Consider the following 15,252-nt stretch of genomic DNA (forward strand, 5'->3'; position numbering starts at 1 on the left):
ATTATTAATATTAGTAAATTATAAACATCATAATTTATTAAGATTTTTTTAATTTTATTAAATGCTTAACCATAACAATTTTGAGAAACAAAATCTTTTAAAAAACAACTCGATTAAATGGCCGACAGAAAATTCACTTACAACCAACACCATTCAATAAAAAACACAGTATCCTACATGATAAACTGTCATTCCTCTCACTCAGGAATCATCTGCTCATTATCCGCATCACCCTCGTCCTCAATTTTCGGCTTTGATGGAGCCTGACTAGCTCCGGGTGCCTGCTTCTTCTTAATCCCACTAACTATGTCGTCAATTCTCAAAAGCATGCAAGCAGCTTCAATGGCTGTCTTAAATGCTTGTGCCTTCACCGTGTAGGAATCCCATATCTGAGTGTATATATACCAGCAAAATGGATTTATAACTGGAAAGTATTTGATAATACGAATATCAAGGAAAGGTTATTCTCAAAATTCACACCTTCCGCTCTTTCATATCAGCAACATCACCAGTATTTCCATCTATGCCGATCCACGCATTCTCACCATTTGCATGCTGAAAGGATAAAAACAAATAAATAACACGACATGAATAGCACAGATTTGATAACGCAGAATGAAGGAAATTTCACCTTTCCTTGTAAGGCAGTCATAGTCCTTATCACATTGACACCACAGTTCTGAGCCAAAGTTCTTGGAATAGCCTCAAAAGCAATCGCCGCTGCTTCATAAGGCCACTGTTCATAATGATGCATAAAACTAGATTTTCAATTTCTGCAAGTTAGATATCCTCAGGTAAAAGATGCACAGTTAGCTGCATAGCAGGATTCATCATGCGAACATAAGATTGAGAGATATGCTAATCTCGATCATTAATTGTTGGAGTGAACCAATGAGAATTAGTCAGGTTATTCTAAAACAATTTTTAAGAATATGAAGTTCTTTTTTTATTTGGATAAGAAACCACAATATATAAATTAATGCTAATAATTATAAAAGGCGGACAAGAGGTCCACGCAATACAACGCAATCATATTATCAACAAATAAGAATTGAATCCCTAATCAAATGAAATTCATTTGACCATTTAGTAACTCACAATCAGATCTTGCTAGTCATTTGCAAATTGAATTCAGAAAGAATACTTGGGGGTTTTTATATCATGAGTTACATGAGCTAGTTGCCAATGTTTCACTAATGGAAAAGCTTTCATATGTATGCCACCCTCAAAAAACATTCTAGCATACCAACTTGTATGTATGCTTGTGAAAAACTTGTCTGTTATGCAGCCAAAACAAAGTAGAATAATGATAATGTTCCAATCCAGTATAGGCGGAATGTTACAGACCTGTTATTAGTGGGACTAGATCCAAACAGCCCAAGAGTCATAAATCTTAGAAGAGTCTAGAAAGATAGCAATAAAAAAAGAGTGAGACGGAGTAAATTTTTCATTCTGTTTATTTCCTTGCTCGAGTGTTAACTAGCTTGTGCTAGGGTACAGAGATTATCTCAGGGATATCTTTCACTGTAAATCACCTTTATCATTATATATAAATCGTGGTTGTAACAACTGGTCCAACCTGTCGGATGTCGATCAGAGGGGAAGAAGAGATGGAACCATAGAGCTAGACATGAGAATCAATGCATTGGAAGATAAGATGTTGAAGATAGCAGAGGACATGAATAAGATGGTTCTGAAATTACATGAGACTGTAATATCAATGACCAAAGCAGTGAAAAAATTTGCAGGTATTGAGGAGTAGGTGGAGCAGTCCATAGAAATATTGGGAACTTGTGCAAGTAAGGAGGAGGAGAAGTTCACTAACCTAGCCTTGGGGGAATCTGATGAACAGGCTGATAAGAAAGAGAGACCTGTTATTAAATATGCATATTCTAGAAGGCGTAAAGGAGTGAACGTTGGGAAGGGGGACGAAAACTTGCTGGTGAAAGTGCAACTGCAAGATGATGTGGAACCAGACCAAGCTTCACGAGGAGTCAAACACACTAGTATTAAGTGGAGCGATGTAGAAAAATGCACCAAGGATCAAGATTATGGAATGAATTTACCTGTGGTTGATGAGGTAGATCCGATTGGAGGGGCATCACGACTTGTACCATACATTGAAAAAACTAATCAAACAATTAAGAGGTGAAGCCAAACACAATCTGGTACAGGAATCTATGGCATTGGAGATTGAAATTAAAATGGAGATGGATCAAATCAGCAACTCATGGTCAACAGCAGCCTGAAGTTCATTGAGATGCTATGGGTTCAAAAGAAATTTCTGGTTAAGGAAGGGAAGCATCTCATGATGGAGTTGATCAAAAGATAAAGTGGTCGAATATCCATGGAAGGAAGGATTCCCGTCATCGATGCAGAGGTGAAGAAAGGTAGGGCTACGCATGATTGGGCTAACACTAAGGTGGCTTGGAAAAGAAAGAAAAGACATGGGCTATTTTATTTTAAGCCCAAGAAGAAAAATTGTGGGGTGGTGAGAGCCCATGGAAATAAGTCTTTAAGGTGGAGAAGAGTAAGGCTTGCACGCCCAATATCAGGGATAGGGAGTTGGGTTTGGATGAGTATTTTCTTGACATGTTTGGTGAGTGGTATGTGGGTTGGGCCTACATAGATATTATTTTTGAGTTAATTGTCTTTGATGTTGGTTGGAGGGACACGAAATTCATAGAAGATCAAGTTCCAAGACTCAGCCTTGAGGACAAGGCTGATTTTGAAGACGGTGGTATTGTTACGGACCTGTTGTTAGTGGACCTAGATCCAAACATGCCCAGAGTCATAAATCTTAGAAGAGTCTAGAAAGATAGCAATAAATAAATGTGTGAGTGAGAGGAGTAAATTTTTCTTTATGTTCATTTCTTTGCTCGAGTGTTAAGTAGCTTGTGCTAGGGTACAAAGATTATCTTTGGGATACCTTTCATTGTAAATCACCTTTATCATTATACATAAATCGAAACAAGTAAACAAATGACATTTTATGTCATGAAGTTGATATATATTCTCCAAATGGCCATGATCTAAGTCGAGGATGAACGACAGAAATTAACAGATGCAACCTGAGAAATCAAGAAACTGCTCACCTTTTCTATGCCTTCAACTGAAGAACTCTTTTGTTTTAACATAGCCGACACAGTCAGCTCCGTAGCACCTCCACCGGGAACAAGTTTTGGATTTTTAATTATATTTCTAGCTACAGACATAGCATCCTGTGTACAATCATAATTTAAAATCAGAAAACCAATCACACAATCTTAACGGGCGTAAAATCTCACAGATACCTGCAAATTTCTTTCCACTTCATTCAGAAGATCCTTGCTGGCACCCCTCAAAAGTATGGTGCATGCTTTTGGATTCACGCAGTCGACGATGAACGCAAAGAACTCATCCCCGATTTTCCTCACCTCAAACAGTCCAGCACCAGTACCAACATCAGATTCTTGCAACTCATCAGGTCTATTAACAATAACTGCCCCACATGCCTTGGCAATTCTGTTATTGTCAGTCTTTCTTAACCTTCGTATTGCACTGACACCAGCTTTGCCAAGATAATGGCAAGCCAAATCGCTGAGCCCCTTTTCAGTTATCACTAAATCTGGTTTGAACTTTAGTATCTGCACACATAGGCTCTGAATATACTCCTCTTCCATTTTAAGTAATACACTCCAATCTTCTTCCCTCAGCAATTCAGCATTGGTTTGGTTCTCGCCCTTTTTGTACTCGAGAGGACAATCAAGGAGAATAATTCTAGGATTCAGTATTTTTCTTCTCATTTTTCCAGGAGCAACAACATCCTTATTAATCATTACTCCTTTTAAAACATACGAGTCCTCCAACTGACTACCAGGAACCTTCTCTACTTTGATGTACTTTTTGATATCCACATCACGCAATCCTTCACCAAGATCAACACCAACAGTTGTTGTGGCATCGATGGCTAAGTCCTGAAAGGTTACCACAGAATAACCCAATTAAAATTCGGACAACCACGTAACCAACAGACCATGCGCATTCAAAAGCTTTGTTGTCTAAAATCTTCTCAAAGTTGTAATTTCTATAATCACGTTCCACTAATAAATGCAATTTAAACAAATAATTTTATAATCACGTTCCACTAATAAATGCAATTCAAACAAATAAATTTAAACTTGGTCTTATGTAAATACATAAGTGAGTAAATTACTTGCATGAGTTTAGATTTTACTTTCAATTTGACTCTTGCGCTTGAGGTTGTTTACAAGTCCTTGTGACAAGCTTCTCTAGCAAATTAACTCAACTATTACTGAAAAGAAATGGCATATGCGAAATACTTGCAAGAGAGGATCATCATGCTAGAGTTTCAACTGCAAGCCCATCCCTATGTCGGCCTTAAATGGGCAGTAGCAATACAAATATAGAATCGTTTAATGTTAGAGCCCTCATTTGTAAAATATAATAAAACTAATTAAACTTTAATAAAAAAGATTCAATTAGAATTATTCTTTTATAAAAAAACAAAGTTTCATCAAGAAAAATAAATTTAATTTAAAATGTACAAATGTAGGATAAGACATCCTTCCAACCAAAATTACAAAAAGACAAACAAACAAATCAACAATCCAATTTGGAAACCCAATCTTCACTTGAATAAATTACACGCTTAATGATTTTGACTTAGCATAGGTCGCCTTTCAATTAATAATGAACTAAATAAAATTTCTTTAAGATCTTTGTTCAGATATACTTAGTGATCTATATTTGATATTATCTCATGGTTTCCTATCCATTGGCATGCCTAAATCATTATAAAAATACATATATGAATAGTGGAATGGAAATAAAAGGAGGAGTTTGTTGAAGGACTATTAAATTATAAATCACAAAATACTTACAGCGATTAAATCTCCAAATCGACTGGTAAATTTTGTGCCAATACAACTCTTAACAAGCCCTAACATAGTTGAACCTGCCATGTGAAAAACATACAAGTATAAGAAAGCAAGAAGAATAAACAAGGAAAAGCGTAGCACTGCCTTGTCGTTGGTTATATTGCTAAGTGATTCATTAAAAACTTTCAATTGGTCATCTTGGACATTGCTTGGGTTAATTCTTCAGCTTGTCTGGTTCAAGTACAGGTGTTCACTGTTTGGTTAATTGGCCCAGTGGACCAAAAATATAAGTGAAATTTCAAAAAAAAAAATAGTTGGTCCAGTACCATTAGATTACAATATTTTTCTAGAACTTGGGGATTCGGATTAGATATGGTTTAACCGAAACCAAATTAACAAGTTTACTATTTACAGTTAAAATACATAATTATGCACGGTGTTATCACTTATACATTTAAATAAAAAAGAAACAACTTTGTTGCACAAAACAAAGAAAAAACAATCCTGTTATCCTTTATTTGTATAATAAAACAAAAATTAACAAATAATTAGCAATATAACAATATTTGAATTTAATAGCAAATTCTAAAATTATAAATCAGCAATTGGGTTTGCTATTTGGTTTGTAAAAACCTTGACAGAAATTCAATCACTAGATTGAACTGTTGGAAGTGCATTGCACCGTACCTTTCACACCTGAACATCAAGGTTATAGATGTTATCTCGAAGAATGAAAAGAACAGTCACTCTTCCATCAATTATGGCAATGAGTATCAATACAGCTACCTCGATTAATTCTAAAGGTCAGAGTAGGAAGGTAAACCAAAATAGAATCAATAAAATAAAAAATGAAGTTGACCTTTAGAATCACTTGCATAAGTAGGTGAAATCAAGAGAAATGAATAATTAAGGGACTGTATCTAAAACATGCAGTCATGCATCATTATTATCTTCCTATCTTCATCAGTTATGTTGTGGTTCCTATCATTGAGCTCAATCTGACATTCTAGAAAAAGAAAGATACATCACACTTTGATTTGGTCTCCACACCAACTAACCAGGGGAGGAAATTTTAGGGTATTTAAAACCTCTTATGTTCGATAGTGGAGCATATATCCTAATTCACGTAGAAAATTCTCAACAAGAAATCAAAATAAGTGTAAAGTGGCCGTTGTCTTCATAAGATCAAGTCCTGTTCACAAAGTGTTGCCTCACTAAACATGCAAACAACTGAAATCTCTCTGGTAACGGACTTTACATACCACTAGAAAACAAACGATAGTCAAACATGAGGTACAGGATGTAAGGAAAAATAAATGCGATAAACTTACGATCCTTGACATCTACAGTCAATGCAATTTTGTCAAGCACGGAAACAGCATCCTCTAAGGCTTTATTATACGCTGTAGCACAATGGATGGGACCTCGTTATCATCCATATAGGCATATACATAATCCTCAGAGCAGAGATATTGAATATTAAAGAGTAACTAATATTACCTCGACAGATGACAGTGGGATGATAGTTCTTATCAATGAACGCTTCTGCAACATGGAGCATCTCACCAGCTACAACAATATAAATTACAGAAAATAAGTAAAAGAAAAATAATCACATCAAAAACAAAATAAGAACAGTTATGAAAGTATTATAATATGTTAAAATTGAGCGAAGACTCTCACATTAATCAAAGAGAAATTCATGATAACTTATCCATCGTGGCCCTAAACGAGAACTCTCTGAGCTATAAGCAACCATCATAAAGATATGCTCATATGCATACAGCAGACAGTGACACACAATATCACACACTTCACCAGAATACAGATACAGCGCACTATCATGTCAAAGGATATTTGGCCGTGCACATACATTCACCCCACGATAGGCACAAAAAATAGTATATACAGTATATCTACTGCAAATGCACAAGTATTCATACACAAGTATAATTCATCAGAAATTCAGAATGACAAAATTAGCTCTCAAAACATATAAACAATCTAGAGAAAATAAATTGGATTAAAAAATAACATCAACCATACCAAGGACGATGACAGATGTGGTTCCATCCCCTACCTCCTCATCCTGAGTTCGGCTTAGTTCAATCATTGACTGCAACCATTTAAAAAGGGCGGATCAGAGTGCAGTAAAGTGATACAAATTCAGCAAGTTGCAAGTCCACATCTAGATGTATCAGTTTTACAGTTATATAACGCTGAAGGAAAAACAATCATTAAGTGAACTGCGATAGAAAATAGTGCACTTGCGACGCATAATTAATAGATGTCTTTTATGTTTGATCAAAAATAGAAGTTGAACAACTTAAAAGTATAGATTAACAAAGAAATAATGCCTTTGCCGCTGGGTGTGCAACGTCCAATTCACGAAGAATAGCATTCCCATCGTTTGTCACTACTATCCCTGTAATGATCAAAAGAATGTATTACCTAACAAAGAATGATATGATTAGAGAAGTTCGCCAGCAATCTCTCACACAAGAATTTTTCTTTTACAGAACCATCATTCATTAAAGCTAAACACTAAAGATAGTTCTTGTTAAATGAACAATAAAATCACCTCCTCCAGCATCAAGCAGCATTTTCAACATTGATCTTGGACCCAAAGTGGTACGTATAATATCAGCAACAGCCTGTAAAGAGCAACCAAAACAGTAGTGGTTGACAAGCAATTGGACAAAAGACATTCAGGAAATCATAACAAGCAATTTTTTTAATTTATAATTATAACCAGACTTGGAACTAATTGGTTAAAGTTCCTAAATAAGTCTTAAGTCGCAGCATGCATTAGCATAAACTTTGCAACGTTGAGGTTCATGAAACAGTTTAAAATCATCATCAAACTCATTAGCCACAAAAATATAATTCACTTTAAACTGACATTGACCAGCATAAAACCATGCATGCCCTCACAAGAGCAAACTTCCACCCGCCTAACATGAAATTAAAGTAACAAAATTAAAATAGTAAATGAACCTAAATATAAACATCCAAACTCCAGAACATCACACCAAATGACTCTAACGGAAAGAGCTACAAGGTACATGTTAATTTAGAATGTCATTACCAGAATGCGGGGCCACATTAAAATTGTCTGTTTTGAAAACAATTTTGCTACAGTAAGATATTAGAATACATAAACTGGCAGCTCAGGTTAATTATAAATTCATTGACAAATGTCGAACAAGGAAAGGAGGAAGCCAACTACCTTGGATGCTTGGATATTGGCATGGTGCACCTTGTTTCCAGATTCCCGCTTCAAAGTATCCTCTGTTCAATCAAACATCATATGCATCAGTCAAACCACAATAATCTACAAATAAAACGGACAGATTTTAGTTCACATCTCTCTTTCCAAATTATAAATTTTAAGTAAACATCTATCCAAGACTCTGAAGGCATTGCTGAAACTCAGCTTCGCAAATATAAAATGAAAACTCATTTGGATCTTCAAATAGAGTTTACAACACTCTCAAAACTTCCCCTGACCTCTCACACACAAATATCCCAAGGCAGACATTGCAATCAAACTATTTATTAGAATTCAACAGATATTGAATGAAGACCCAACATGGTTATAGCTGAATTAATTTGATGTTAGACAGTTAACTTCCACACTGAAACTGATGTTTGCATTAACTGTAAAGCATTGCATAACTGCTTTCAATTTGTACAATTATCAAGATACAAGGTAGCTCTCAGCATACAGAATTTGATCACTCGAAGTACAAATTAGACATTCTCTCTGTATACAGTATTTTTAAATACGGTATCGAGAGACTACTATGCAGATACAATTCCATCACCGCAACACATACTAGATTAGTTATTCCCGATAACTATTTACAACACCTTACAGTTACAACATACTAACGGCAATGAAGATATACCAATATGAGTGCTCAAAACTTGCTCTAAAATGTTAAATGGAAAATGAACAGCAAAAATGTGAACGTGCATTCATACAGCTGAAAGAGAAACAGACTTACTGAGGACGAGGACCTGAGCGTTCATTGTGTCCTGAAATCGATCGCGGAAGAGCGGGGCGGCAGAGATTTGAAATAAGAGATCGCCCACTCGAGAACTCGTTAGGGTTTACGAGATTTTACAGTGAAACAGAAGTTGGGCCTCTGAAACCAGTTACTAATTTTACAAATATATATATATATATATATATAACATAAAATTAAGATTTATTTGTGCCTATTAACTTATTATTTATTTAATGGTATATACTAAGGCAAAAACTTGTGTGAGACGGTCTCACGGGTCGTATTTTGTGAGACAGATCTTTATTTGGGTTATCCATGAAAACTTATTGTTTTTTATGCTAAGAGTATTAATTTTTATTGTGAATATTGGTAGGGTTGACCCGTCTCACTCACATATTAAGATCCGTGAAACGGTCTCACATGAGACTCACTCATATACTAATTACAAGCGATTTCACACTAATACTTCGTTGTCTTTTAATCTGATTAGCAGTGTGTGATACATAAAATGTTATTTTATATAATTAATTATTAATTAAATAATAAGTATGAGTGTTTTGAATAATTACTTAATTTTTTTGTATATAATTATAAAAAATTATTATATAAAAAAATACGAGATAATTGTTGACTCGTTATATAAATTATAAAATCAAGTATACAGTTCACAAACTATAGACTATGTGTGATTGAGAAAATTTGTGCACAAATAACAAAGTATTCAAGGATAGAAGAATTTCTCAAAGTACTTAACCAGTCAACATCAAATATGGTTTCGAAGAATTTGCACAGATAATATTAATGTCAAAGGTGTTCCCTCGTTATGTCACTAATATCCCACGAAAAACAACTAAGAATACGAAAATGTAACTTATTGGACTAAAAAAAAATTGAACCAAAACTAAAATAAAATTTTGGATCAGTTAAAGAACGAAACCCAAAATTGACCGAACTTATAATATAATTATTATGCTCATTTTTCCTCTTAAAAATTTTGAGATTATGATTCCACAACTGAATGATTTTACGCACATCAAACTGCACAATGCTGATATAATTTCGTATTCTTTAAGTATATGAACATTGAGATGTGTCCATGCCCAACCCAATCCAAGTAATGAAGAGATGAATGATCTTACAGATTTCCAACACAAAGAGGTAATGACAGTCATTGTGTACTTACTTTTAACTTCGTTGTAGTAGAGGAAAGGGCAAAACTTTAACACACATATTACACATGTTAGGTAACAAGACTTTACATCCTTGTTGACTCTTCTACCATTGGATATTTTGATCTTTATATTTTCTCGAATTTTACATTTACACACATGCAAAATTCAATTTGAGTTTTTATCATCTACAATTGACGAGCCCATCTACTTCTTAATTTATAAGGAGGCAACAGTTATCTCGTATTTTGCCATAATCGGTGTGGTCTCCTTGTACCAATAGGAATTAGTTCCTTCACTCGATGTGTAACATGAACCACTTCCAGAATTCGTTTGTGGCTGGAGCACGTTATTCCTGACTGAGAATAGGTAATGAAATGGTTTAGGTGGCGGCATAATTTCCACTCCACCTTCCAACATTTTCACCACACCGCTCATTGGAGGCCTCGCCTCTGGTGAATCTTGAACGCACCACAGAGCCACCATAGCCGTTTTCTCAGCTTTGGCCATGTCCTTCTCTTCAATTCCACTCTTTTCTAATAGTGCCTGCAGCTCACCTTTCTCATATTCCTCCCACACTTGCTTCGGGAACCAATCAAGGCTTTCCCCAGAATCCCCAACTCTGGTGTTTTTTCTCCTCCCAACTATCTCGAAAAGCAGAATTCCAAAGCTATAAACATCACATTTATAGGTTATAGGAAAATTTTTCAGCATGAACTCTGGGGCCAGGTACCCAGGAGTCCCCCTATATCCCGAGATAGTAACGTGAGTATCTTCTCTGTTACAAAGCTTTGCCAGTCCAAAATCTGCAACCTTGGGGGAAAAATTTGCGTCAAGAAGCACGTTCCCAGGCTTGATGTCATAATGAATGATCCTCTGCTTACATTCCTCGTGCAAATAAGCAATTCCCTTTGCTGTTCCAACTGCAATTTCATGCATCTTCGCCCATTCCAGTTCTTGATCGTTGCTGAACAAATGTCTGTCCAGGGATCCATTCTCCATGAATTCATACACAAGGGCACTCATAAACTGATCGTAGCAGAAACCGTACAGCCTCACCAAGTGTATGTGATGAGTCCTCCCAATAGTTCCAACCTCAGCCATAAACTGCTGCTCGATGCTCTTGTTCGGGCCACCTGTGTTGAGGACTTTTACTGCAATCTTTACTCCATTAGGGAACACTCCTTTATACACTTTTCCAAACCCCCCACTCCCCAAAACTATGGAATAGTTGCTTGTGAAACTACAGAGTTGCTGAGCCGTGAAACGAACAGGTTTCTCCTCGGCCAATTCTCGGAAAAAATTCTCCATTGTTGGTGCATCGACCTCCCAAACTTGGATCACGTGATTTATAGGCGGAGGGGTGACAGCTGCCCGTAGTTCTGATACTATTGCCCCCTTCATTTTCTTGGCGCAACACACGGAGACTACCACGATTCCTGCCAGAACGATCAAGCTCACAACAACACCTACAGCTCTCGCTGCCCCAGTGTTATCTGATGGTGGAGATGTATTGTCGTAATATGAAGACATGGCGTAGAAATACAGTATTTGAACCTACAAGTTAAGAAAAAGAGAAAATATCACATGAATATGAAATTTTCACTTCATTTTTGTTGATATTGTGGAGACGAAAGTACATCGTTTAACTCACCTGGTTTAAATTCTTGGCCTTGATTGATGCTCAACTCTGAGATTTTAAGATTATGTTATTCTTACTTCACTGTGATTGTAATCATTTTGTGTGGTTGTGTATTTAAATATCATCTATAAATATTGTCGAGAGACCATGCATAAAGCTCTAAGAAGATGTTTGATTTGATGAAGCAGATGAACATGATCATGATTTCGATTTCTTATCGACATTTTTTCGGCTGTGGGTTCCGTATCATAAATAGAAACGCGTTGAGGGAACTTCCTATGAAGTTCCCGAATAATTAATGAGATTGGGCTTTTCCCATTGGCAATCACATCACATAAGCCAAGATACATATGAGACAATTATGGACGACTTTGAATTTTCAGTCGTTTCATTTAATATTTCCGACATACGCGTTGCACATATTTCATTATATTATTTAGAATATATTTCTTTATAATATTCAAAATTTAATAATTAGTAATAATACATTAAAAATGTGTGAATGTGAAATATAATATAATATAAATGTCGTTTATCTATGCACATGAAAAATGGAATAAGAAAATTAATTCCAAAAAAATGGAATAAGAAAATAATAAATGAAATAAAGTGGGTAGATTCCAATTATTTTTAAATCAATGCTACAAAAAGTTGAAATTCTAAATGTTAATTTTGCAATACCATACCAGATACCACAAGCAATATTTTTATATACTTTTTTTTTGTTTGATAAAGCCTAAACTTCATGAATCGCAGTTTGCAATAAGTGGCAAATGCCTAATTTTATTATTAAACATATGATAACATTCTGTTGGTGACATACCTTTCGTTCGTCCAATATATTTATGGTTGATGACGTCCAATTACTTTGTATTATTTAGATGGATACAAAATCCATTTTTTTAAACAATATATCTATAAGATGTTGTCCGAGTCTCAGGCGGTCAGGCCCATACTTTCATTGGGTTTGGATCATATTGACTTAATATTTAAATACAATGCTCGATAATTATAATCATAAAATAATGTTAGGCCTGTAAAAATATTGGATACAATTAGGCTAATCATTTCGTCAAAAATGTTAATGTTTTGAATGTGAATTTTTTTAAATTATTTAAGGAATATTTGATAAAATTAATGTTTTGAATCTCATAATTTCAAATTTTAATCATTATGTCTTTAAAGTTTTTTTAAAGTTTTAAGTTTACGCAACAATCAAGTGGTTTGCCTGCGACAGTCGATTCCCTGAGGCCAAACCCTACTAATTATTTTGTTTGGATCTAATTGGTATTGTCTTGAGAAGGAAAAGTTAAAAAAAAAAAAAAGAACTCTTCAAGGTTGTTCTACACTTCTATTTCAGGCTCTAATAATTTTAAATAGGTAAAATTTAGTCGTTTTTTTTTCAAATCATATTTCTCGTTAGAGTGCTGACGATACTATCGTCCGACATTTCAATAATGCTTACATACCTTGTCATGTCAGTAATATACCATGAAAAACTATTAAGAATATAAAATATAACTTATTAAAAAAAAATTGAACCAAAATAAAAATAAAATTTTGGATAAGTTAAAGAATGAAACCAAATTGATCGAACTTATAATATAATTTTGCTCATTTTTCCTCATAAAAATTTACAGATTATGATTCCACAATGTGCTTCACTGAATGATTTTATGCACATCCAACACAATGCTAATATAATTTCATATTTGAAGTATATGAACATTTAGATGTGTCCATACCCAACCCAATGCAGGCAAATCCAAGGAACGAAGAGGAGGTGTGTTCACTGAATTATTTTACACACATCCAACACAAAGAGGTCATTGTCATTGTGTATTTACTATAACTTCGTTTTAGGAGGAAAGGGCCAAAAGATACTTCCAATTAAGGCCTATTATATATGACTAAAGGCTTGTCAAATAGTAACTTTAAGTCCCTGTCTGTAAAAATTATGGCCAAGTTAAAGTTCCCTTTCTCTCACAAAAATGGGACTAACAATTTAATTTCAAAGGGTAACCAAAACAAACTGGAAAGCAACATGTCAAGCCATCACGGAACTCCTCCAACAAGCCTAAGTAACAACTGTGAGAATATAACAGGAAATGAAGGTAGCAAACAAGTATTGCATTCTGCTCTAGTAGTACCGTAAATGTGTAAATCCCAAGTTCAGTCCATTACATAATAGTACCAGGAAACTTACTCAACTACATGTATAAATAGGTTCTTGAGTTATTAAATTTAAGAGCCTCCTGGCCTGTATGCTAGCAGATTCACCAGATAAACAATGGGTAACATAGATCTAGGCCTTTGTTATTGATATAAATTATCACAAAAGAAGCCCCGAGTTAACCTTTCACAAAAAGAACAATTGCTTACCAACTATATGACCAGATCTAACACCACAAACACCCATTTCCACAATTTCATCACTGCAAAATGCTCCAACAAATAGGTAAAAAAACAAATCTTGGTATATATATTCATCCTTTTCTTATCATACATTCATATTTAGCAGCAAATCTTGGCAGTTATATTCATCTTTCTCTGACTATAGTATCAGATATTTCCCTTTATCAAAAGGACATTACTTTGACAATTTTTCTATCCTGGTTCACAAATTTCACCCAGACACACCAGTTCTACGACCCAAACTACGTGTTTCACTTCAATCATAAGGGTACTCAGACAATATTTAACCCAAAAAAAAAAAACCATGTCCACATTACTGCTTCAAAAATACAATAAATTCATATCTCTACACGACATAAATCCGTACCATAAAAGGAAAATCTCATTTCAAAAACCTCCTATTTCATGCCAAACACACAAAATTACCAAATTCAAAATAAGCACCGCCTCAACACACTACTTGTCTTTGGAAGCAGGAGTGCCAATACCGTATTTTTCCTGTAGCTTCTGAATCTCGTCCTCCTTCTTCTTCTGGTCAAACTTCTTGCCCATCTTCGCCTGCTGGTAGTACAGTACAATCAAATACCTGTTCGCCACGTTGAACCCCGACAAGTGGTCGACGGCTGTCTTTGCATCGTAGATATCTTCGTAAACCACGAAAGCTGTGCCACGCGTATCCTTGTTGGTCCCGACGCGGATCTGCCTAATGGCGCCGTACTTCCCAAATATGTCGTACATCTCCTCGCTCGTTATGTTGAAGGGTAAATTGCGTACGTAGAGAACACGATTAACTTCCGGCGGGAGGCGCGTGTTGCCCTTCCGGAGGCTAATTGCTGCCATTCGCCTTTAATCGGAGGAATCGGGCTCGGAGTTCCGCCTGCAATATGGGGATTTTTGGGAGCTTTTGTATATTACTTGAAAATATGATAGAATACAGCTAGCCACTCCGAGGGGCGATTTAAGAAGACAGCATATGTGAAATTACTAAAAACTCCCCGAAGAAACACAAATTTTTTATGTAAATATGTGAAATTACTAAAAACTCCCCGAAGAAACACAAATTTTTTATGTAAATATGTGAAATTACTAAAAACTCCCCGAAGAAACACAAATTTTTTATGTAATTTTAATTT

General features: G+C 35.2%; 3 protein-coding genes across 3 annotated transcripts; all 3 read right to left on the minus strand.

Moving 5' to 3' along the window:
- Nucleotides 1-95: 95 nt before the first annotated feature.
- On the minus strand, nucleotides 96-9,037 carry LOC140967263 (T-complex protein 1 subunit gamma-like). The gene is made up of 13 exons (XM_073427687.1): nucleotides 8,891-9,037; nucleotides 8,110-8,171; nucleotides 7,462-7,534; nucleotides 7,238-7,305; nucleotides 6,927-6,996; nucleotides 6,381-6,449; nucleotides 6,212-6,283; nucleotides 4,884-4,957; nucleotides 3,294-3,956; nucleotides 3,096-3,221; nucleotides 632-736; nucleotides 481-555; nucleotides 96-389 (listed from the first exon to the last, which is right to left on the minus strand). The coding sequence occupies exons 1-13, from the start codon at nucleotides 8,913-8,915 to the stop codon at nucleotides 198-200; spliced, it is 1,674 nt and encodes a 557-aa protein (XP_073283788.1). The 5' UTR covers nucleotides 8,916-9,037; the 3' UTR covers nucleotides 96-197.
- Nucleotides 9,038-10,091: 1,054 nt separating this feature from the next.
- Nucleotides 10,092-11,881, minus strand: LOC140967296 (rust resistance kinase Lr10-like). The gene is made up of 2 exons (XM_073427734.1): nucleotides 11,717-11,881; nucleotides 10,092-11,619 (listed from the first exon to the last, which is right to left on the minus strand). Exon 2 carries the CDS (start codon nucleotides 11,593-11,595, stop codon nucleotides 10,282-10,284), a length of 1,314 nt encoding a protein of 437 aa, XP_073283835.1. The 5' UTR covers nucleotides 11,596-11,619; nucleotides 11,717-11,881; the 3' UTR covers nucleotides 10,092-10,281.
- A 2,336-nt stretch (nucleotides 11,882-14,217) lies between these two features.
- On the minus strand, nucleotides 14,218-15,055 carry LOC140967297 (splicing factor 3B subunit 6-like protein). Its single transcript, XM_073427735.1, has one exon. It carries the CDS (start codon nucleotides 14,957-14,959, stop codon nucleotides 14,576-14,578), a length of 384 nt encoding a protein of 127 aa, XP_073283836.1. The 5' UTR covers nucleotides 14,960-15,055; the 3' UTR covers nucleotides 14,218-14,575.
- Nucleotides 15,056-15,252: the final 197 nt, after the last annotated feature.

The sequence above is a fragment of the Primulina huaijiensis genome, unplaced genomic scaffold (genome assembly GCF_012295235.1).
Source record: "Primulina huaijiensis isolate GDHJ02 unplaced genomic scaffold, ASM1229523v2 scaffold24871, whole genome shotgun sequence".
Lineage (NCBI taxonomy): Eukaryota > Viridiplantae > Streptophyta > Magnoliopsida > Lamiales > Gesneriaceae > Primulina > Primulina huaijiensis.